We start from the raw sequence: 25371 nt of genomic DNA, 5'->3' as shown, positions 1-25371 counted from the left end.
GGAAGTATGGGTAACTTGATAGCTTATCTTTTTAAACACTGCAAAACCGCTTCTTGGGTATGAGACTTTCGTTCTAAGTCATATAGGCATAAAGCAATAAAAAATTTTTAAATGTAACACTTATAGAAATGGAGAGCACAAAATGAAGTAGAAAGGAAAAAAGTAAGATGTAGTACCATACTGATAACAAGAAAACAGGTTCAAATTAGTTTTTAAGAGGAAAAATTGGGACTGGCACTGCAGTGCAGTAGGCAGAGCCACTGCCTGCAATGCTGGCATCCCGTATGGGAATCTATCCGTGTTTCAGTTGTTCATCTTCCAATAAAGCTGTCTGCTAATGTGTCCGGGAAAATCAGTGGGAGACGGCCCAACTGTGTGGGCTCCTGCGACCCACATGAAGCTCTTGTCTTCTGACTCCTGACTTAAAACCAGTCCCAGCTTTGATCATTGTAACTATCTGGCACGTGAAACAGCAGATGAAAATCCTCTCTGTTTTTCCTCTACCTCTCTCTATAATTGTGACTTCCAAATAAATAAATATAAAGCTTTTTTTTAAAGATTTATTTTTATTATTATTTTTTTTTATTGGAAAGTCAGATATACAGAGAGGAGGAGAGACAGAGAGGAAGGTCTTCCGTCTGATGATTCACTCCCCAAGTGAGCACAACAGCCGATACTATGCCAGTCCGAAGCCAGGAGCCTCTTCCGGGGCTCCCACACGGGTGCAGGGTCCCAAAGCTTTGGGCTGTCCTTGACCGCTCTCCCGGGCCACAGGCAGGGAGCTGGAAGGGAAGCGGGGATGCCGGGATAGAACCAGCGCCCATATAGGATCCCGGGCGTGCAAGGCGAGGACCTTAACCACTGCGCCACTGCGTCGGGCCCAATAAATATAAAGCTTTAAAAACAGTTAAAAAAAAAAAAAAAAGACAGGCCAGCATGATAGCCTAGTGGCTAAAGTCCTCAACCCTGCAAGCGCCAGGATCCCACAGGGGTAGTGGTTTTAATCCCAGCTACTCTACTTCCCATCCAGCTCCCTGCTTGTGGCTTGGGAAAGCAGTCAAAGACAGCCCAAAGTCTTGGGACCCTGCACCCAAGTGGGAGACCCGGAAGAGGCTCCAGGCTCCTGTCTTCAGACTAGCTCAGTTCTGGCTGAAGCTGCCGTGTAGGAGTAAATCAGCAGATGCAAGATTTTCCTCTCTGTCTCTCCTCCTTATATAGCTGACTTCCCAATAAAATTTAAACCAAAAAAAAAGAGAGCGAGAGAAAAGAAATCAAAGCAGTTGAGCAGAAAAAAACACATAATTTCTTTTTACTACAATTTTCTTCCTTACTTCATGTCTATAGCCAAGTCTATTTGGTTGTCTGATTGCTTTTTGCATTCCAGTGACTAGTTTCTAGTCATCACCTTTCTTAAATTTTATGTAACAACTTTGGATATCTTGCATTCAACCTCTCTAACATGATCTTAACATGTTCCCCCTAAAACTGAAGGGTGTTATTTCGAATCTAATTTGACAAGATCTTTTTCATCTTATTCTGATGATCCTTGCATTTGTGGAAAATGTGACAATCTTATGTCTTACCCCTTTTTTCATCAGTATGACCATCTGTACTATTTATAACAAATGTCATAGACTGGTAGCTTAAACATTAAGTAGGTATTTTTTCACAGGTCTAGAGAGTACAAAGTTGAAGATGAAGGTGCTAGTAGGTCCAGTACTTGAAGAAGCCTTCGTCTTCCTGGCTTAGTACCCATGATGTCCTCAAATGCCTGTTTTTCAATATGTTCATAAACAATTAAAACATCATTAATGATTTCCAGCTTAATAGGACAGTTTCTAGCATTTCCATGAGACATTTTAATGATAGTTATTCTAGCAACAACTATACTACTTCTAAAAAATAACTTTAACAGATTTATCAAACATGTTTAGTGTCAAAGGAGTTGGCAGAAAAAACAGAGAAATGTAGCTACACTGAAGCTTGGAAGAGAGCCAACGAAGGAATCTGGCCCCTGCCTTAGCTTTTCCTTAGTTATCCATAAATAAGAGGTCTGCAATAATAGCCCTTAAAACAACTGACAACAAAAAACAATCACATATGACAGTCATTCCCAGAGGAGATCTCTCCTGACAGTGAACAAGTGCCAACCCATTCCTTAAGAGGGGAATTTTTCTTAAACATCCGGCAACCGCTATCAGCCAAAGACATTGTCGCTCTCATCACATCTCTGTATTTTCAGGATTGGAAGAAGAATGTGAAACTGTACTGTACTGAGGTCATCTTTCTGCAGGCACAAGCTGTGTGCTAATTCTGCTAATATTCCAATCTCAGGGGGAGGAGGGAAGAAGAGAGGCATTTAATGGATCAATGATGTGCAAACAATAGAGTTTTTCTCAGCTTGGAAACAGTCACGGGTTTCCTTTCCACTGACTAAGAGAGTGATGTTTTCTCCTAGGCTCTGGCCACTGTCCACCACCACTCAGAAAGTTCATTTAACACATTCACCTCCATTCACTTGGAGGATAATATTATCCTAGTGCCCAGATGAGTCAGTAGGACTGACATTATGTTCCTCCTTGATGAATGAAGCTAGTAGACCACAACCAAATTGAGAACCATAGCAATTTTTCACCCTTAACCAAGCAGTAGAGTGGATTCTTACCATCCCCAGCTCCATCTAAAGTATCTGTGGTTCAGAACTCAAGAGGAGCTAGAATATTTCCGATATAAACATAAGCAGTTATTGACTCTGACAGTGAAAAAAGTGGAGACAAATCAGCCAACCCACATAAAGTGTTTCATCTGTTTGCTTACCACTAACAGAGAAGTTTGACCTATACGCGATCATTTGTATCATATTGTCATGACTGAGGGTTTCACCACTGATAGCAACTACCAGGTTATTTCTCTTTAAGCCACCCATCCCTGCTGGACATCCAGAATGTACCTCTTTGATGATCTGACCTTTCTGTTCACAGCCTGATTTGGCATAAAACCATAGTCATTGATTCCTTCCTTCAGCTCCACAGTTAAGGGCTGCTAATTCAAACTGCAGTGTCACTCTCATATTGTATCTTTTGCTTGCAATGATCAGAGTCTTTATCCATCTCCACAACATGTCATGACTTCTCCATTCATTCACGCTTCCATCCATTTCCCCATGGCTGCCTTCTTCCACCAGGCTGTCCTTTCCCTTCAGTCAAGGAACCAGCTTTCAGAGTCAAGTCCTGGGTGAAATATCATTCACAAACACTCGCTTGTTATGTTGGGACAATTTTAGGAAAAAAGAGCATAGCTGTTCCCCTCTTTCCTACATAGCAGGGTTAGTTCCAAGTCTCCACTCTTCCAGTCATCAGAGGCGTCAGTCTTTATCCCAAGCCAAGTTCCTGCAGACAGCCCATTTTCTCATGTCTTTCCATGGAAATTCTCATCCATAACTAGAGTCATGGAATTTCCACTCTTTCTGATAAGATCCACAATGCGCATATGCCCTTTCTTGTCTACAAAGAAGCCTTCGATCCTAAGAATTGCATCTCCATACCCTTGCAATTTGGCCTTCTCTGCCATGCTTCCCTTTTAATTGCCGAGACCAGATGGTCACTGGGGTTCCTCTCAATGTGGAATAAGGTGCCTTAGATTTGCTCTTCTCATCTAGGCAGGTTATATTCTCAGGGCTTGAAAGTTGAAGACATTTCTGTATCTGGAAAGAGTAGCTGTTCTGTTCTTTTGGGACTTCTCTTCTGCTCTTGAGAACTCGACTTGGAACTCCACACACTCCATCTTGGCATTCAGGCAGTAGAGTCCATCGTGTTTCACATGGCCTTTCCTCTGCGTTTCTTCTTCTTACCGGAACATAGATAATATTGGAGTAAGGCCTTGACTTTATGACCACATCCAACTTTAATTATTTCTCTTTAAAAAGATTATTTCTTATTTACTTGAAAGGTAAAGTTATAGAGAGAGAGATCTTCTATCTGCTGGTTGACTCCCCAGATAGTCATAATAACCAGTACTGGGTTGTTCCAAAGCTGGGAACCAGGAGATCCGTCTATACCTCCCACTTGTGTGCAGGTGCCCACATACTTGGGTCATCCTCCATTATCTACCCAAGTCATTATCAGGAAGCCAGGCCAGAAACAGAGTAGCCAAGAACTGAACTGGTGCCTATATGGGATGCCAAGGCTGTAGGAGAAGGATTAGCCTGAAAATCCACAATGCCATACCCTGTGAATAGATTATTTTTCTTTTTTTTAATTTTGTTGTTGTTGTTTTATTTTAAGGACTCTGTGTGCGTGAGAGAGAGAGAGAGAAGAGAGAAAGAGAGAGAGAGAACTTCTATCTTCTGGTTTACTTTCCAAATGCCTTTGATGTCCAGTGCTGAGGCAAAGCCTATACTAGAATGAGAAACTCAATCCAGGTGACCAGTATGAGAGCAGAAAACCGACTACTTGAGCTATTAGCATTGCCTTCTAGGGCTTAAATTAACAAGAAGCTATAAGCCAGGAGCAGAATCCTGAGCTGAACCCAGACACTTGGCGCAGCCTTATCAGGATCCCCAAGTGATCAAAATCCTACCCTGTCACATACATTTCTGTTTGCAAATCCAAGTCAAAATGAAGTCACTGGTCAAATGTCCCTAGGCTTTCATTTTTATCAAGGTTAAAATGATACACATCAGAAATAGCTGCCCTTCAGCTAACTGAGTCAGCATATACACTTCAGCTCACCTGTGGCACATGGATGTACTAAGGTTTGTATTATTCCTCCCCAACTGCGTTATGTTATCAAAATCTGTAACACAATCTTTTTTCACTCTAATTGAATATATCTTTCATTCTGATATTCAAATGAAAACAAAATGTGATCTCAGTAAAACTGTGTCTCAAAGGAACAACCGCAGCCCTCCCCAGTACCCTTTGCTTAAGTGGCTCTTAGCTCTCTGCCTCACTCTCCAACCACAAGTGCTGATTACTCTAAGCAGTCCCAGGAGAATCTGCAGGCTGCCATCTGCTGCATATCTGCTATGCTGCAGCTTGACAATCGCCTTGCTACACTCGGCCCATGCCATTACCCAAGTGCCTGAGTTGTATTACAACTGAAACATTAATGCTGGATTCTTGAAGGAAATCGAACACTAGACATGCATATCAAAACCACATAGTGGTTATTTGATTAACTATTGAGTATGATTACAAAGCAGATAGGAGATTAGTAGAGCATTTAAGTACAATAAGAGTGGCATTTGATGTTAATATTGTGGATTACCATTTGCTTTCTTATGAAAATCAAAGGATATCCATCACTGGCAGATGAGATACACATACTAGAAAAAATTTATATGGCTGCAAGGCATGCATGGGCTGACCTAGATCCCAGAATTTTTATTTTCATATGAAATAAATATCAAAAGTCTCTCTGATAGGGAAGAAGTCATCAAAATATGTCTACAATTTCACAGGCGTAGGCAGGCACAGAAAATTGGACTGAGGGGAATAGATTTTGTAGACACTGAGTTGGAGCATGAACAATCTGAAATAACTAAATTTTTCAATGTAATACTTTGCTTTTATAAGAATAGATTGGAAATAAAGATTTTGATACACACACATAATCTAAAATGTGAAAATTAAAAACATAATACATTTAAAAGACCTCTATCTTCCCTTTCTAAATTATATATAACTTCTATTACTGTCATTATTGTTTTGGCAGTTTCTTATTATTTTCTCAAATTTTGCTATTTATATATGTGTATATATATGGTACATGTAATGAGTATTATAAAATGTGTCAAATATCTACAGCTAGGTTAAAATACATTGTTTTAAAATACATTATTTACGTTTGGATATTGTTAAATTCTATTCTTTTTGAATTTATCTTTAAGTAAATGTTTCTGTTAAAAAGATTCTTTGTAGGTCATAAAATATTAGCCTGAATCACTATATTACATAACTATAGAAAAACCTACTGGATGAATACTTTGCAATAAATATTTTGGGGAAACCTTCAGAAACCTAGGAGTTTTGAACATGCACTTGTCTTGTCATTCCACTACTGCAAGACAACGAATTTGAGCACCTAGCACACACTCAACTGGAGACAGTAACTATGACAGCCGAAACCTGAATCAGAATACTCTCTTCTAATGTCTAACTTCCCATCACATATTAGATTGCCTTGGCTTTATAAGTAGTGATCTGTAGTAATATAAGCCACACATTTTTCCTTTTCTTTAATTCTTTCTATTTTTTAAAAATAGAGAGAGCCGAGCAGACAGAGATGATCTTCCTTCTGTTGATTTATACCCTAAATGGCCACAACACCTGGAGCTGCACCAATCCAAAGCCAAAACCAGGAGCCTCCTCTAGGTCTCCAACACGGGTGCAGGGTCCCAAAGCTTTGGGCTTTCCAACACTGCTGTACCAGGCCAAAAACAGGGAGCTGGGTGGGAAGTGGGGCTGCTGGGTCTAGAACTGGCACCCCTATGGGATCCTGGTGAATGCAAGACAAGGATTTAAGCCTCTAGGCTATCATGCTGGGCCCTCTTTTTTTTTAAGACAAAATCCTCAACCCGGAGGGTAATGTGTAAAAGGAACTTTTGGTAATCTTTCTTGATTAACCTAACAAAGTCTTCAATGTGCTTCCAAACTAAGACATATCTTAATTTAAAATATAGTTCTAAAATTCAATATTTTTTGCATTCTACAAGATGATACACCAATGCTTTTCAAAAGAATAAGCAATGTTTTTTCCATTATGTCTTTTTTATTTTATTTTTGCAGACACTCTAATTACAATACTAGGTTCTTCCAAACTCACAGCACATTGTTTCTTAATCATTTCAATACTAAAGAATCTATCTTTGTTTCAGATCAAACTCTCTTTTCCATTAATATTGTATATACTTTTTCTTAGACATGTAGATCAAATTTATATCTCACACATAGTTTTGAAAATGAACAAATACTTTGAAAATGACTTATCTCGTGGTAGAGAGGGTCAACTGCCACTTGAGATGATGGCACCACAGAGTGCTGGTTTGAGCTCCAGTGACTCCTCTTATTTTATTTTTTAAGATCTATGCACTTTTTACGTGAAAAGCAAACTTACAAAAAGAAAGAGGAAGAGACAGAAAGATCTTCCACGTGCTGGGTCTCTCAAATGGATGCAGGGGCCCAAGCACTTGGGCTATCCTCTGATACTTCCCTGAGCCATTAGCAGGAAACTGGAGCACAAGTACTGCAACTGGGATTTAAAATAGCATTCGTATGGGATTCCATGCCACAGGCAGAGGCTTAGCCTGCTACACCATGGGGCCGGGCCCTCGTGACTCCCATTCTAGTTTCTTGCTAATGAGCCTGGAAAAGTAGAGGATTACAGCCCAAATATCTGGGTCCATTCCACTCATGTGTGAGACCAGGAGGCAGTTTCTGGCTCCTGCTTTCAGCTTGGTCCAGACCCGATTATTGCAGATACCGTGAGAGTAAACCAGTGGGTGATAGAAATCTCTCTTTCCCCCCTCCACTATGTTCCCTCACTCTCCCTACTATTCTGCCTTACACAGAAATCATTTTTAAAAAGCATCACAAAGTCAACATCACCAAAACAGAATTGGCTTCCTCCTGAATCACACAGTCTACTCCTTTCAAGCACAGAAAAGGCAGTATGTCTGCCCATCCCTCAGAACCCAACTTTCAGAGTTATCCTTGCTTTTTCTGTCACCACTGCATTCCGATGTACCAGTAAGGACCATTGACATGGCTTCCAAACACATCACATGTCTCTTCCCGTTTCTCCTTCTCAACTGCTACCACCTGGTCTATCATAGTGATTTCCCACCTGACACAGACTTCTTATGTATTGACTGTCAGCAGGAAATGCAATAGACATGCAGTCATTCCTTCAGAAAGGAATGTCAAGTCAAGCATGTTTAATTAAGTGAGTTCCAAACAGCATATATGGCAATAATATTCCTGCTTTCCACTTCAGCTAATATATGCTTTATTGATAATAATGAATATTGAATTGTCATTCAAGGCACACAGCACCATATGCTATTAAAGCACATTAATGTGATATTTTAAAATGTTGAATAAATCTGAAATATTTTTCTACTTATTCGGACACAGTTAAGATTTATGACAAGAATAAGTTACCATATAGATAATATCAACATGTGCCCATACCACATTCCCCTTGTGACATCTGCAATAAACATTTTATTGTTTAATATTTCAAATTATCTTATGAATTAATTATTCATATAATATATGATGAAATCTATTCTCAAAACCGTGCTTGATGTGATGCAGTCATTAAGTGGGAGAGGTGTTACACAGATCTGTCTGATGCCACACACCTGTTATCTTTACACTTTACTTCCTCCAAGGGAACTTTCTGAGTGAAATGGAACCATGAGCATCACAGAGGAACTTTGATACACTATCTCTAACTACTCCCAGAAAACTGGTGAAAACTAGGGATGCTTTTGTAGAAAAAGAGTCTACTCTTCATAAAGAGCCAGGATTTGTGTGGGCAGAACACTCTTGCTAGAAAACCTACCAGTCTTCAGTGATTTTGAGATACACTCTTACAAAAGAAGTTTCTTCAGGGGTCTTACAGTGAATCCTGGGGATATCAAGGGCAATGTTACATTGTTGAGTTTTGTTCTAAAAGGGAGAAGAAAATGAAGCTACAACAGCATTTTGTAAAAACTGATGATGATACCGTAACTTGGTTTGCATGACTATGGATAATTGGTCCTAGTTCACAGTGAAGTTTCACAGATGAAAGTATCAGCATCAGTCTTATCACTCAATCCCATGATGACTTGCATGTGTAGCCACTGCAAAGTGTATTACCTTGAGTTCTGATGTACTCAGAAGCCTATGTAAAACTACAGCAATTCAGAGGCAAAAATATGTGAGAACCTGTTTCACTTACAAAAGCTTAGGGTTGCCCTATGGAACTTCACAAATGCAATCAGCACTTTAAGAAACTAATGGGGATATCTCTGTGCCATTTTAAGCTAGAGAGGGTTTGTTTCAAAGAGATTGTGGCTGTGGACTTTGTATTATGCCATGAATCCCAAACAAGTCCACAAGAAACCCAGAAAGAATTGACAGGAGACATATTCCAGTGAAACACTTTCTTCTTTGTAGTTAACGAGACAAAGAGAGTGTAAAATGTGGATATCACTCTCCAAAGGGACAGACAAGGATGAGAAAACTATGCAGCTGTAGCCATGCTAATTTTATAACAAAGGATGACTCAGAGGGTAGAATCAAGAGCACAGAGTACAGAACTAAAATCGATGGAGCATTATTCCCAGGCTTTGAATCCTAATTAAGAAGTTACTAACTTGTGCAAAATTCACAAATCAAAATGGAAAGTCCTGCTTGAGTTGCTGTACTTAAGCCTTTTTTTATGAAAACAATTGCTTGTTCATTTGAATGTCAGAGTGACAGAGAATCTTCCATCGACTTAGTTCATGGCCCAAATGGCTACAACAGTCAGGGTTAGACAGCTGAAGCTAGGAGCCAAGAACTCTATTCAAGGCTTCCACATGGACGGTGGGTATTAAAGTGCAAGACCCATCATCTGCTGCCACACATTGCTGAATTTCAGCTCCCATCTGTGGTTGCCTTGGCAAGACCAGATCAAATGAGTCTATCAGATCTATAAAGCCCACAGGGATTTATGGAATTTTATTTTCTTTATTTTTGTTTTTGATTCTTTTTAAGATTGTAATTATTTTCCATGATATTGTTTAATAGTTCTAGGGATTCCTTCCCCTATTTCTCCAATCCTTGTTCTCCCACTGTTTTTCTTCATATTATTACATTAGCATAGTCCTTCAGCAACAGTCACAGTCCAACACTGTAGGAATAGGCAATGGTAGGTAATCTAGTATCCTACTGTTAACATGTATTTAACAGTTTAAATGGGGTCCTCTGGAGTCCTCTTTTTCTTCCATTCAAGAGTAGAGAGGGATACTGCAACACATCTTCACTTCCTGGCATGCTAATATCCAAATTACAAGACTCTGGATTTTCTTTTACTATAACCAGTGTCAGCATTTCCACTTTTCCTTTTTAAGATAATAAATTTGATTTTTTTTAAAGTTTTCTTTTGAGTTTTCTTTTATTTTTTTAATTAGAAAGGCAGATTTACAGAGAGAAGGAGATAGAGAGATAAAGATCTTCTATGTGCTGGTTCACTGCCCAGGTGGCCAAAGGGCCAGAGATGTAATATTCAAAGTCAGGAGCCAGGAGCTTTTTCCAGGTCTTCTCAACAGGTATAGGGTCCCGAGGCTTTGTGCTGCCCTTCACTGCTTTCTCAGGCCACAAGCAGTGTGGTGGATGGCAAGTGGAGCAGCTGGGACATGAACCAGTGCACATATGGGATCACAGTGGTTACAAGGCAGGGATTTAGCCAGTAGGCCAATCACACCAGGCCTGAAACTGATTTCTTTAAAACATATTGACTTATCCAGATTTTAATTTCTGTATACTTTGTTTAAAAGTTGTGTTTTAAAAAGGTTCATTGACAAACACTTGTTACATTGTTGTTTACAGCATTCTCCAGCTGCAATTTTGATATCTGTAGGATTTGCAGTGATTATACACCTCAATCTATTGCTCATATTTATAATTTGTATTTCCTTTTTTTTTCCTTCATACTTATTATTTTTTTTCAACTTCCTCAAAAAAGACAGTTCAGGTTTTGTTAACTTTCTATTTTTTATTATATAATGTCCCACAATTTCATTTTGAAAATATTAAGGGTTCAGAAACAGGCATCTTGCCTAGGGGTTTGGATGTACATGACCTACAAGAGTGTTGTACCTAGGTTTAACTGCCAGCACTGGCTCTGGATTCCAGCTTCTTTCGAATGCAGACTTGGACAGGAAAAGTGACGGCTCAGGTGAGCGGATTCTGAACACTCACATGGGATTCCTGGACTGCACTGATATCTCCAAGAAAGGGTCCTGTTCCTTTCTCCTTTGAGCATTTCAGGAATGAATTAGCAGTTTATGGTTCTGATTATTTCACTACCTCTCAGATAAACATATATATATATATAGATTTATATATAAATATATATAATCAGATAAATATATAGATTTATATATAAATAGATATATAATCAAGAAATAAAGGGCTTCATGTTTGGGATTACTGGAAATATGCATGTGCATTTGAATAATAAAATTTTATTTTAAAAGAAGGGTAACCAATTAGAACTATGATAATTCCATCGCAAGGGCTCACACTTAGCTTGCCACAATGAAAACAGTATACTCAGCCTAACAAGTGAGCAGTAATAAATGTTTTTATACCAACTTTTTTATAACATATAAAACTTATATAACATATACATAATATGCATATATATACATATACATATATTTATTTTTTCTGTTTTTGAAAGCTAGACCAAGAGAGTGAGAAACAGAAAGATGAAAACTGAATGATTGTTTTTTCCATTCACTGGTTCACTCCACAAAGGGCCAAACCCAGGTCTGAACTAAGCTGACTATAGAAGCCAAATCTCTACCCCATCTCCTCACTGGGGGAAATGGGCTCAACAACATGGGTCATAGTCCACCATTTATCCAGGCACATCAATGGGAAGCTGATAGAATTACAGTAGTCAGAACTCAAACAGGCGCTCTATGTGGGCTTAATTCCATAGCTGGTGTCAACTACTGATAGCTGTCTATTTAAACAGCTATTAGATGTTCCAATTTGTGTTTTTATAAGGTCTTACATTTATTATTTTCTACTGAAATCACAATGATGGTTTTTAAAGATTTCATTATCTTGTTAAGAATGAGTACAAATGGGAATTAAAAAACAATCACAAAGACTAACATTTTCTGCTAATGTCAAATATTTTAAGACAATTTTTACAGTATATCTAATGAACAGCATAACCAAATGTTATTCCATGAAAAATTCCAAAAAGACTTATGAAATTATCGTAATCACTTAGTCTTCAAAATACACAGTGTTTATTTAAATTCCATATAATAACCTTTGTAGCAAGACTCTTCTTTATGTTCTGTAAAAGCATATTATATATTCTTTGAGTTTAGGGAAATTTTCTCCACAGTCATTTTCTTCTTTCTTCCATTAGGCCCTCGAGTTTATAACTTTTATTCTATTAACAATTTCTTCAATAGCAAGCCATAAACTGAATGGATTATATTATTTCTTTCACTTGTCTGTAAACAATCCCTTATTAAACAGTAAATATATTCCAAGTTGTGCAGACATTTGGGAAAAGACCACAAGATCACATTTTGTGTATGTCAGAAGGAAGAATTAACAAACAGGAAGAAGGCTAAATGAGCCAATGTCAGAGAAAATGTAAACTATCCTGAGATCTCATACCTTTTAAGGATGATTAGAATATATTCAAAAATTTAACAGGAGAGTTATCTGATCACTTACTCATTTTCCTAGGATTGCAATGAGGACGCAGGGTTTGTGCTAGGGAAGCCTCAGGGCAGGATAATCAGATAACAATTGAGGTAAACTTGGCCATCGCTAATACATAAGCAGTTGAAGGACACAAGGAGATTCCAAGAGTGTTTAAAGGTAAGAGTGCCCTAGTAGGGGAAGATTCCAGGAATGCTCAGTGAAAATGGTGAATGACAAAATATCCAAAGCCAGGCTTTCTTCCTGGGTGCTAGAAACAGACTCTGGGAATGCCTTCAAGACTCACAGTCTAAGCCAAACTTCGGGCTAACAGCAGCGGAATTTCTAGAGCAGTGTTAAGTCATACCTCACCTCTGTATCTGGCTCCCACCACCAGTGACTGAGTTACACGCATCCTGTTACATTCCCTTTCAAACTCACTTTCAAAAGCACGTTTCATAAAAGTCTGCATTATAGATTCCCTTAATAAATATGACTCCCACAGCTGCAACAGTATTTATTATTTAGTATTACACATGTTGTTACATGGCAGTACAAAATAAGTAATAAGTTGTCAGAATGAATTACTTGATGAAATAATGTCTTTGTTAAACCTTAAGTAATTCATTTTGGCAACAGTAACTCATGCAATGACAGTTAATGATAAATTATGTAAAAAGAAGAAAAGCTGGAATGACTTAAGAGGCTTGATATTGTAACAGAATGAAGGCAGGTTAGCCAATAATAAAAAATGTCAAAAAACTTATAAAGATGTGATATCTTCAAGATCTACTGGAGAATCTAAACCCCAAAGCTAAAATTTAAATGATTAGAAATCAATCTTAACATTGATGCTTATATTGATTACATAGTAGAAGCAACATAGAGATGATAAGACTTATCTATTTTATGTGAAAATCTATATGGATAAGATTATTGAATTGTCAAGTATTTCAACCATCACACAGAGCTTTCTAAGGAAATTGTTTTTCGTGCTCTAAACATTGAATGGGTTTTTAGAAATTTCAGAAAGGCGATCAAATAACAATCTACCTAGATGTCCATTTAGCTAGCCAGTTTTTATCCAGAACTAGGTAACTTGAACTAGGTGTGCTTAAAAACCTGATAAAACCTCACAGTCACTGCAGTGGTATGGGAGTAAAAAATGTGAACATACACCCATGTGAAAAGTAGCATTAAAGTAAAGCACTAAAAGGGAAAAAAATTCAATGAAGAGCCTAGATAGTAATGGCAAATTAAAATTAAAGATCTCTCACAGTTAAAAATTATATTCAAAAGTTTGTTACTATATATAAGCTTATGGACAAGTAAGCATGTTTTTCTACATTAAATATTGTTAATAAAAAAAGAATACTTAGCATTATGCTCAAATTTAGCAAAGAAATACAAATTGCAGTTCAAAAACTGCCGGGTTTTAAAACATTTTGATGGAAAACCACCTTAAATTTTATTTTCAGAAGAGCTTGCTCAGCAACCATGTTATACTCTTGCTTTTCCTCATGGACAATGAAGATCCCACTGCTCCCTACGTAGGCTACACAAACACAGGTAATCATGGCTGCTTTACACCAGGCTTAAAAAGCAAATACCTTTAGACTTTTGCTTTTCTTGATTACAGATTACTTAAAAGTATAAAAGAGGTTTCAGTATATTCTGAATATTAACTACAATGGAATATTTATCAGTATTTTAAAACTGTACAATTAAAATACCAAGAATTGTCCTACTACTTCCTGTTTGTTCTTCAGTTGCTTTTACATCTACTGACTTGTCATTAAAATGAAAATCAAAGAAAGGGTGATAGGGTTAATTGAAAGGAAGAAATGATAGGGTTGATTGTCAAGGTAACTGTCCATCCTGAGGATTCTAAAAACTCTAAGATCATTCCTATCTCCTATTTGCTTCCTGGTGTTTCAGAAATCAGGGTTTTGCCCGTGACCGATTGCTGGTGTCTTGGGAGATTTCAGAGTTATAGGAATACATTCACCTTGACAATTAACCCTATCAGAAGGGTAGATATCTGAATAGACTATATACTTTAATATATTCTGAGAAATAAATATTGTTAAGTCTGCATTATTCAAAGGCCACCCTCCCCAGAACTGGGGAGATTCTAACTTACATAGTCATATTCAAAAAAATAATTTTATAGTTGTATGGAAACTACAGAGTCTTATATCTGAGTGTAGTACTGTGCTAGTAAACACTGAAGAACAGCCTTGTCAACCACAAAAAGCATTACTTTGTTGTGTTTTATGATTTACTTTGCATACATATTCTCATAAGGCTGATTTCAAGCTAGCAAAATCACATTAATTAATCCCTAACTAGAAAATATGGACAGTAGCTATCATATAGCACTTTTACCATCAAAATTTCATAGATATAAAGCAGCTCATGGTTGTAAGAAATGGTAACATAAATCAAAAAATGAGTTTCAACTACACGTTAACCTCAAAAGATAATTTGTTGAATGCCAAATTTATATAATCCATTTTGCTGCTTTCACTTAATTGTCAGCTTATGTAATTTAGAAATTCTAAGAGTAAGGGCTATAAACATACTGCTTCATCATACCACTTCACTGATTCTAGATACAAAGAGTACCCTGGTAATGCACACTGCTATGACATAAGAAGATCTCTTTCAACTTTTGCTCAAAATCACTAAAGAGAATAACTGAAAGTCCCCAGAAAGTGATGCCAGTCACTTCCTTTTCATTGCCTTCTCCCCAATTCAACTGTTGCCTCCAGTGGCAGTTGCAAGTATTAGTCTCCAGTATTACTATTATCATCAAACTGTTTTAAAACAGAAAATACTAGCAACAGTGAATGCAAGGTAGCCATAAAGCTATTTCTTCTAAACAGTAACCGTTCTGTTCAAACAGTACTTATTAACATCCCATTATTAACATAAATGTATTGAAAGATAATGGAATGTAATAAAACTTACTGCATAAGTAGTCACAAATGTTAGGCTATTCTCTTAAATTCACTAGTAGAATAAAGTTGTCAAAATTTTCTGACCCTCATTTGGCATATCTAGATCTAGAAAGTAATATAGTGCATATATTTTTACATAAATTATTCAAAGAAAATAACTCTAAATTTTGAAATTATGAAAATCAATTCATAACGTACATGTGTTCTAGTGCAGCTGATTTCTGAGCATGAATGTAAAAGAATACCATGATTCACTTTCCTGGCTAGCACGTCAATATGACTAACTCTTTGCAAAAGCTGTGGGAGATCAACTGTTTCATCAGGTAAAAGCGTTCATATCTTCAAATTTACTGATTATTGGAACAAAAGTGATTAAGAGAGTTACTTTTACCATGTCATGCATATATCAGGTCAAAGTAGCAATAAATGAAGTACATTTAATACCTCTCCCAAGAGTTTCATAATAACATGAAACCATCATCTAGAAGCTGATGTTTATTTCTCCTCACCTGTTAAATAAGAAGATGTTTGGCATCCATTTATTTTTTCTTAATCCTTTTACAAAATCCTAGAGCTTAAGCAAAACTTCCTCAACAGAACTCCAAATTTGTAATTTAATCCAGAGGACCACTATAGTCCAAGAGGATATCTGACCTCTATCCAATCTCATAACAGCTAATTATAGAATGGGGCCTAATCAGGCACACAGACTTCATTGTCCACCAGCACCGAAAGCCGTTAATTGTAGGGTAAATCATTACCTCTTGTAGCACTCTCTTCATCTTTAACAGTAACGTCTTGACAGCTGTGCAGTCCTGTAGCATCAGTCTGAACGGCAGAGAATCTATGCCTCCATTCTCTTCCACACCCTGCAGGGGCCAGTCTGCAGATGGACTGCTGGGCGTCCGGTTGATATGGGAACACCTTGCTTCCTGCTCAACATCTCTTGATAATTTCAAGGAAAGATTCCTGAGAAGAAAACAAATAGGCAAAAGTTAGAATGCAACATACTTGGAGAATTATTTCCCAAGCTGTTGGTCAATGCTACTGGTACAATGACAAAATTTGCGGCTAGTTTCGTTTTTTCTTCATATTTGTCTCAGAAATACTAGTATGTCTTATGCATAAATTATGAAATGGGTACTCATTTATTTCCTGATAAACTCAATTTTAATTCCTATATTAGTATATCATTCTCTAATTAGTATTTTCATTATATATGATACTTAAGCAACAATACAATTATACAAATATACAATTTATTCAACTACACATTATACTTAAAATGCAGGGAGTCAAAAGAACTCACTGAAAATGAATTTCTTATTTAGTGTTTCTGAAATTATACTTTAGCAAGTAAGGAATGTTACTACGCAAAGCATTTAAGAAAATGAAATTGGGCAATTATTTTTAATTACCGAAGCAATTAATGGCTATTATAGTGTTTAAGAAAAGTGCTACACACATAAATTTGTGTTCAAATGGCACACATGAAATCAACAGAGATGTGTAATTCTCTTATGCAATGTTGCATGAAGGGAGGCACAATATGTCACTACAAAATATGCCACGTTCTCGTAAAGACCATTTTGAGCAAAAGGTAATTTAGAAGAAGCAGACACAAGAAACGCTCTCTGCACTGTATTTGCCAGATCTGGGATACAAATGCACAGAAGTGTTCCCTCTCTCCTCTATATCAGGAAAAGTAGACGTTCAGTAGTGGGGAGAGCCCCAGATCCTCACTGCACAACAACAGCTCTCAGGAATTCCACAAACTTAAGACACTGGCTTTCATCTCACTAGTCAGTCCTTATCTTCTCACAGAGAGATGGAAAATATCTGAATATTTTTGAAATGTTTGAACACCCTTCTAGTTCCCTTCCTACAATTCATTGTCCTACAAGCTATAATTCCTTTCCCTTTTCTAAAACTCCATTGTTCTTTTTCTTAAGACACTATGATTCTAATTCCATCTTTTGAGTATTTCCATGCATATACAGGATACACATTCCTACCGAATTCTGTTTTTCTCTTGTTAATCTTTTGTCAGTCTGATCTAAAAGACTGCAACCCTACATAAGCTTATGTTGAGCTGAACAAATGCTTTTAAAACCCTACACATACAATGATTAAATAAGAATAACTGCATGTTCAAGAACCCATTTATATGTACTTTTACTTGTTTGAAAAACAGCGTTTCCTTTAAAATTATGCATTTTAAAATCAGTTAACCTTTAGCTTAAAGATATACAGGAAAAGAATACTGAGACTGATAATTTCCTAAAGGGGCAAGTAAGATAGATTTCAAAACACTATGAAAAATAAGGATGTCATGACAATTCTATTTTAATATATTTGCCAAAGTTTGCTTCTGTTTGTCAAATTCAAGGAATCTATACAATAATAATTAACATTATAACCTGACACAAAAGAAGCTTTATGAAAAATAGCTTATGCCTTGTGCTCAACTTCAACAGTTTACACATATATCTTATTTTCTATATTACATGAGATCCCTTAGAAATCTATATAGAAAAAAAGACACAGAAAGATCCCTTGTGCTTAGTGCCAAGTCAGACAGAAACACAAGTAAGAAAATATGTTATAAATTACTGCATATAGTGGAGTGCCATAGTAACGAAATAATAAAAAAATAATAGCCAACATTTTTTAAAATTAATTATGTTGCATTATGTGACACAGTTTCATAGGCTCTGGGAACCCCTCTCCATGCCCTCCCCCCATGGTGGATTCCTCCAACTTGGTGCAGTATTACAGTTTAAGTCAAGATTCTTTCTTTGCATACATACACCAAGAATAGAGTCCAGCATCTTATTGTCCAGATAAATTCAACGGTTTCTTGGAGAGACCATCTCTGGTCTGAGGTAGAGCTTAGCCAGCATTCTTTAAAGGCTATTGGCTAAGAATTGTAACAACTATTTCAAGTGGTTTACTTTATTCAAATCTTGTTTCAGTCTAGGAATTAGACATAAAGAGGATTTTTTTAGATGTTTATTTTCTCTATGAGGAAACATAGATGCACATATTTTAAATACTTATACATATTTAAAATTAGTAATAAGTGAAACTTGGATGTATTTATCTAAGAGCTTTTACAATATGATGCATTTTTATTCCTACAAACTACACAATTAGCAATACGTAGAATATTACCTAATATTTTTACTAGTAGAGTATTTACTGTACTTCAGGCAGTCCTATATGAATGTTAAGTATATGAAACTACTCAATCCTTATGATTCTTTTTTGGTAGGAACTACCGTAATCCCCATTTCACAGCTGAGAGGTTTGAATCTTAGCGAGGTTCTGTAAATTGTCAATAGTTACACAGCTAACAACAGACTCTGCTGAGACATGACACTGGCAATAGCTTTTGGCTCAAAATCACTATATCATGATGCATTTCTGATGGAAATCCATCAAGCAGATGAATAAAAAGCAGCAGTCTACAGATATACAAAGAAGCCCAAATGTGTTCACTTTAAAATGTGCATTTTATCCTACATGGCTGATTTGTTTTTACTCCATTGTGCACAATTATACCTAAGAACTTTGATTTTACATTACTATTTTTGTTTTTGGGTTAACACAACAATGTTTATTTTATTAAATATCAACATTACTTTATTCAACCATATATTTTACTGAGAACCCACATTTGGGCAGTTCAGCAGGGACAGTTCATTTCTCATCTGCGCAGCAACAATGGAGGTAGCGTGAAGGTTAGTGGCTGGACTCATCTGAGACCTTGTATATATCCATGTTTACCTAGTTAGTGCCTGCGGTGAGTAGAGCAGAACAGCCCTGGTCCTGGGACACCTCCGCTCTAACTACCAAGTATGTGGCTCTCCATAGCCAACTGTCTCATTTGCTGGGTCAAAGCTCCCAAGACCGAAAAAAAAAAAAAATGCATATTGTATTTCTTACAATAGTACTTCAAAAAGGTGGCGGAAAAGTAGAGCTTAAAGGCAAGTTGATACTGGCACAAGAAAATTTTTAAACATGTGCGCATTTCCTGACATAAACACATTTTCCGCAAATTTGTGAAAAACTTATATACAGATAATCATCAGAAGCCATCCGAACCCATCACATTCTCCTCAAGGAGGTATTCACAAAGGTTCCCACCTCCCTGCAGCCCACCCAGGTCTCCAGTCATGAGAAAATGGCCTCCACATCCTAGGAAGACTATGTGAGACAGGAAAATATTATTATAGCTAATTTGGGAAGGTACAGTCTCCTATTATGGGAATAATAATATTCAACTATAAAACAGACTTATCTGGGTGAATGAAAAATGCATCTGAAACCCTTCCCCTATATGAATTGCCCCTAATTATTTATAAAACCTCTGCAAACACTATCTCCTGGAATCTCACATAAATTCTACAAAGCTACCATTTTCTTTTGCTACAGAAGCAAGAACTGGTTTGGAAGGCCTCTCAGGTCACTCATCCAGTAACAGTTGAAGTTTTATGCAGCTGTAAAGCAACAGGGGTTATTTATTTATTATTATTAGTGCCTTCTATGACCATTTTCTCTAATACCAATAAAATGAAATAGAATATAAAATAGACATTATACTAGGCATACAGAAAAATACAGAAGTAGTTTAGCTATAATAGAATTTTCAAAGACTTCTCAGGTTAAAATTGTAAACTATCACAGGGTTTTGCAAGTAATAAGCTGACTAAGTAACTATTCCTATTATTGAAATTGAATAAATGACACAATGAGTAAATGAATAAAACACAACTGTTTGAAATCATCTATATGCACAAGTCTTATTTGTACAGAAAAATTCCACTGATTAGTAATGTGCTTTCTAGAACACTGGCAACAAAATGACTAAATGAATGTCTCTTTAATTTCTTTCAATTAGCTCACTGATTCTTTAAAATCATTTTTTGACTACGGATCTAAATATCTGCGAATATTGACAAAACTTTGATGAGCCATTCTCACATACAGTACCTAGACAATATTCAGGAAGATATTTCTGAGGGCCTGGAGATGACAAAGTACCACAAATACTAGGGCTCTGTCATTTTTCAATAGTTCAGTTGAGGTTGCTGTAGAAATGCATATAGTAGATAAAAGTAGCTATTGTTCTATATTTTAGGAGCTGGGCTTCTTAGTTCTAGAAAGAGAGAATGACTTTGTTTTTTCATTGCACAGTGGTGGAGAGCATCTGCAAGGTATGAGGCAGTGTAACAGTCTGTGACATGGTAGAAACTGAAAAGCTTCTGTTACTGACCTCAAGAGGCCCACCACAATCAGCATCTCCTCAGCAGCTGATACCCACAATAACATATTCCTTCATGTATGAAAAGCAAATAAGTTTCTCTGAAAATAATTTATTTCTTATTTATTTATGTATTGGAAAGTCAGACACACCAAGAGGAAGAGAGACAAGAAGATCTTCCAAAACCAGGAGCCAAGAGCTTCTTCCAAGTCTCCCACATGCATGCAGGGTCACAAGGCTTTACAATGTCCTTTACTGCTTTCCCAGTCCACAAGCTGAGAGCTGAATGGGAAGCAAGGCTGCCGGGATACAAGCCAGCAGCAATATGGGATCCCAGAACATGCAAGGCGAGGACGTTAGCCACTAGACTACCTCACTTGCCCCAAATATTTTATTTCTCCACTAAGAAACAGATCATTTGCTAAACTCTACTGATCACATACTTCTTTTTTTAAAGATTTATTTTATTTTTATTGGAAAGGCGGATATACAGAGAGGAGGAGAGACAGAGAGGAAGATCTTCTGTCCGATGGTTCACTCCCAAAGCGAGTGCAATGGCTGATGCTATGACGATCCGAAGCCAGGATCCAGGAACTTCTTCTGAGTATCCCACACAGGTGCAGGGTCCCAAAACTTTGGGCTGTCCTCAAATGCTTTCCCAGGCCACAGGCAGGGAGCAGGATGGGAAGTGGGGTTGCCAAGATTAGAACCGGCGCCCATATGGGATCCTGGGCATGCAAGGCGAGGATCTTAACCACTGTGCCATCGTGCCGGGCCCCACATACTTCTTAGTTAGGCCAAAACAGCTAGCAAAGTGAAGCAGGCTGATACTCTGTAGCATATCTGAGCTTACACTCCCGTTTTAATCTATAACTATTGTGCATTTGATCGGTTAGTGTGGACAATTTATAATCACTCCATAATACCCATATTCATGTTTTAAACAATAAACCAGTACTGGGCCCAACATACCCAAGTCTTTTATGGACAAATACACCGGGAGAAACTCCTGTGGTTGATAAGACAAAGAGTAAAAGCTCTGTAGTGAAATCTCAGATTCCTTTGTAACAGACAATTCATGAGACCAGGGAGAGGATAGGACGGGTTCTGGAGTTCTACTATTGCATTACTGGAGCTCAAAAGATAGCACACTTCATGAATTTTAGGATGAATCACTCTGTGCCTCCAACTTTCCGAATTATTATAGTTTCAGGGAACTGAATAAATGTGCTTTGTATCAAAAAAGATAGTCCCAGAACTTGAGGGTGTAAAATGCATGATACAATAGTTGATTAATCACTGCAACTATTGTAAACACAAAAAGAGGCAATGCAACATGGATCCTTGATAGAGCTGCTCGGGAACATTTTTCTTGCTGCTTATGAATGCAAACCAAGTCTTCATAATGTAATATTTTGCAACATTCCTATTGGTTGAATTGAGACTTACGGACCTTTTGCAGCCCATAAATGCCAAAATAATACATTCTAAGCACAATTAGCAACAAAAATCATAAACACTGCTTTTTATGCATTCTTGAAAGATTGGAAGATTTTAGAATTTTACCCGCTACTTAAAACATTTCACATAAATGTAAATGATGAATTAAATTTATATTTTTGTCTTTGAAGTTCTGTGGGAAAGAAATTTTCTATCAATTTCATCTGTAAGTCCTGATATTACTCTATTGTGCATTATGATGGCCCAGTTTAATGAGAAAACATAATTTGACACAAACTATTGAGTGACTAAAGGAATCTTTCTTCAACAGAGACACTAAGATTATTTTTATTTTTCCCATTTGGTAACAATTAATATTATTTTAATAGTGAGGAATTTCCTTCACAATTGCGTGGTTTGAAAACTTTTCAGTATCATGGCCAAAGGTCAGTGAAAATGCAAATTGGTCTCCTATGCACGGATCCTCATACATGTCGTTTGGCATACCAACAGCTTTCATTAGAGGGACTCTCTAGAGCCAAAAGGCATGTCCATTACTTGATTTGTAATAATGCAACTGACTTTCAAACCAAAATTTTAAGAAATGGTAAAGAAAATTTTTCTCTATTTTCCCGGTATAATAAATAAGTGTAAACCCATGACTATCTTCCAAAATGCCACTTAACAGGCTTGTAGAGACTAATAAATGTTTTTTTTTTAACTCTGATTTTGGAAAATATTATTTACATCTCATTTCAGAAAGGTCCAGTTTACTTACTATGAATTTAATCCTAATTTAAATAATACTCAGACAGGCATAGTGATGCAAATCTATATTAGTGAGCAAGTACAGCAGAGCAAACAAAACTGTTTAAGGAACTCTACAAAAAAAGTAATTACTGATATAAAGCTCCCTTACTATTCATATTTTATATTACTTGTCTATCAGCATCATTTTAAGAAAAAATTATTTAAAACTGCTCCGTAAGTAAATATTTGGTAGATTCTTCAGGAAGGATGGAACTAGTGTCTACATACATAGTAGAAAGAGTCTAAGAACTTGTTACTTCCCCTTTGGGTAAGAACTTAGAAGCAGCAAGTTATTTTACTTCTCTGTTATATGGGCGAAAGCAGAGTGGATGCCAAATATCTTACTATAACAGACAAGGTCACTCAGGGTCCAAGGATACCTGTCTCAACAAACTTTGTTAATATTGGCTGCCGCGCCCTTAGAGATCCAAGTACATTTGTGCTTCCTCAGGCCCTGAAATGTTTCAGACTCTGTCATGCCTTAGGGCCTTTGCATATGTGGTCCAGCTGTAGGAAAAGGTGTCTCTTACCCACTTCCTGAACATCCCTTAAAATACATCACTCCTTCAGGAAAAGCTTCGCCTGTGGATTCCTACGCTTGACAAATACACATTTCTTTTTCTATAATAAGCTTTCTCTATATCACTATCACGAGTGTAATTAAAACTTAGTTTCGTGGAAATCTCTAGAAACACATGACATTGAACTACATTCTACCTCGCGTTCCAAGTGTACAGAAATTCTACATAAATTATATCCAAATTTAATATTAATCATTTATGAAGCGTTCAAAAGGTTCATGGAAAATGTATTCTATACTTCATGCTCATATCCTGGGACACCGTAGGATGGATAGAGGGGTATTGTTCTTCAAACTAATCCTTACCAATTCACATTTTCACATACCTGCAAATATACACGTGGACAGGCACATACACACACACACGCCCATGGTGAACTTAGCCCAGAGTGGTAAATATTGGATCTGCTGTGTGAGGCTAATGGCATATACTTAAGATTAGATAACTATTAACATGGCTTCTTCTCTGGGTCTTCCATCTGGCTCAACTTTATTGACTCCTTGGCATCATTTTTTCCATCAAACCTTATCTCTTTAAAACATTATCAAGCACAGGGGGTTTCAGGCAGACAGTAGGACAAAAAAGCCATCTCTAAGTGGTGAAATGATGTTGTACAGTATAAGCTGTGAATTCCATAGCTGCCCTTCATTGTGATTAAACACAACCAAAGCATTCCAGCTGTACAGAACTGGCGCTACTGCTGACTTATCCTTATCCTTCAAATTCTTCATGTAACTGCAAATACAGTGCAGGAATGAGGGTTTTAGATTAAAATATGAAAAAATACAGAAACAGAATATTTATGTTAAGAAAAACTGGAGGTGATGAAACACATAAGTTACTTTGTTTGCACACTATCAGGCTTGTTGGCATCCTGGACAACAGAGATCCAAGGTGCAGTTTTCCAGGGGAGAAAACCAAGTCATGTTGGCCAAGAACAGGTGGGGAATGGGCTTAGGAGTAATGTGTCTGCAGCTGATCCCCTAACCACTCTTTACCAGTCATCACAAACCATTGTTTGAGACAGTTCCTAGCCCTCTATCTCAGCATTGGCTTAAAGAAATAGGATGAGGGGCTCTCTGCCTTACTCCAGAGAGAACCCTTCCCACAGGAAGTAGTAGCTTAGAGATAGGGTACATGAATCTGTTCCCAGCCCTATCTTTTCACCCTACAAAGGGAAATTTATTCTACATTTTTCTTTAAAAGAAAAACAACAGTGCCCAGCACAATGGCTTGATTAACTAACCCTCCACTTTCAAGCACCAGGATCCCCTCTGGGCAGCAGTTCTTGTCCTGGCTGCCGCACTTCCCATCCAGTTCCCTGCTCATGGCCTGGGAAAACAGTGGTGGATGACCCAAATCCTTGGGATCTTGCACCCACATAGGAGACCTGGAAATGGCTTCAGACCAGCTCAGCTCCAGCTGTTGCAGCCCTTGGGGATTAAAGCAGTAGATCAAAGATCTTTCTCTGTCTCACATTTTGCCTATATCTGCCTTCCCAATAAAAATAAATAAATAAATAAATAAATAAATAAATAAATAAATAAATGTTAATTTAAAAAAATGAAAACAACTTCCTTATCCACACTACTTCCAAAAGCTGGAGATTTTCCACTTGTGGCCTCAGATAAGCATGCAGGTTGTTGGATGATTGCTTCCCTGGAATCCCTCACTTGCCTTTACAGAGTGTGGGGTTGGAATACATTTGTGCCACTTCTTTCTCCCAGCAAGACTGAAAAGGGGTGATGCTGTGAACCACAGTCTGAGATATTTGGTAGTGCCAGCTATCCCCAACAAAATTTATCCTTACTTTATCCACTCTGTAGTGGATTCCTGTTCTGGGCTTTCAGGAATAGGGCAGGGCTGTGGATCTCTATTAA

At 37.3% G+C, this 25371-nt stretch overlaps 1 protein-coding gene across 2 annotated transcripts in view; it reads right to left on the bottom strand.

The window, feature by feature from the left end:
• Window positions 1-25371, bottom strand: part of CCSER1 (coiled-coil serine rich protein 1) — a 1046074-nt gene that overhangs the window by 681221 nt on the left and 339482 nt on the right. For both annotated transcript variants that reach the window (XM_040967487.1, XM_040967488.1), the window contains exon 6: window positions 16156-16363. In XM_040967487.1, coding sequence (XP_040823421.1) covers window positions 16156-16363 — 208 coding nt within the window. The remainder of the gene's footprint in view (window positions 1-16155; window positions 16364-25371) is intronic.

This window comes from Ochotona curzoniae, unplaced genomic scaffold (assembly GCF_017591425.1).
Source record: "Ochotona curzoniae isolate NIBS_2020 unplaced genomic scaffold, NIBS_Ocur_1.0 scaffold_4506, whole genome shotgun sequence".
Taxonomy (NCBI): Eukaryota; Metazoa; Chordata; class Mammalia; order Lagomorpha; family Ochotonidae; genus Ochotona; species Ochotona curzoniae.
The sequence above is the reverse complement of the archived record's forward strand: the minus strand, read 5'-3'. Positions and strand labels throughout refer to the sequence as shown.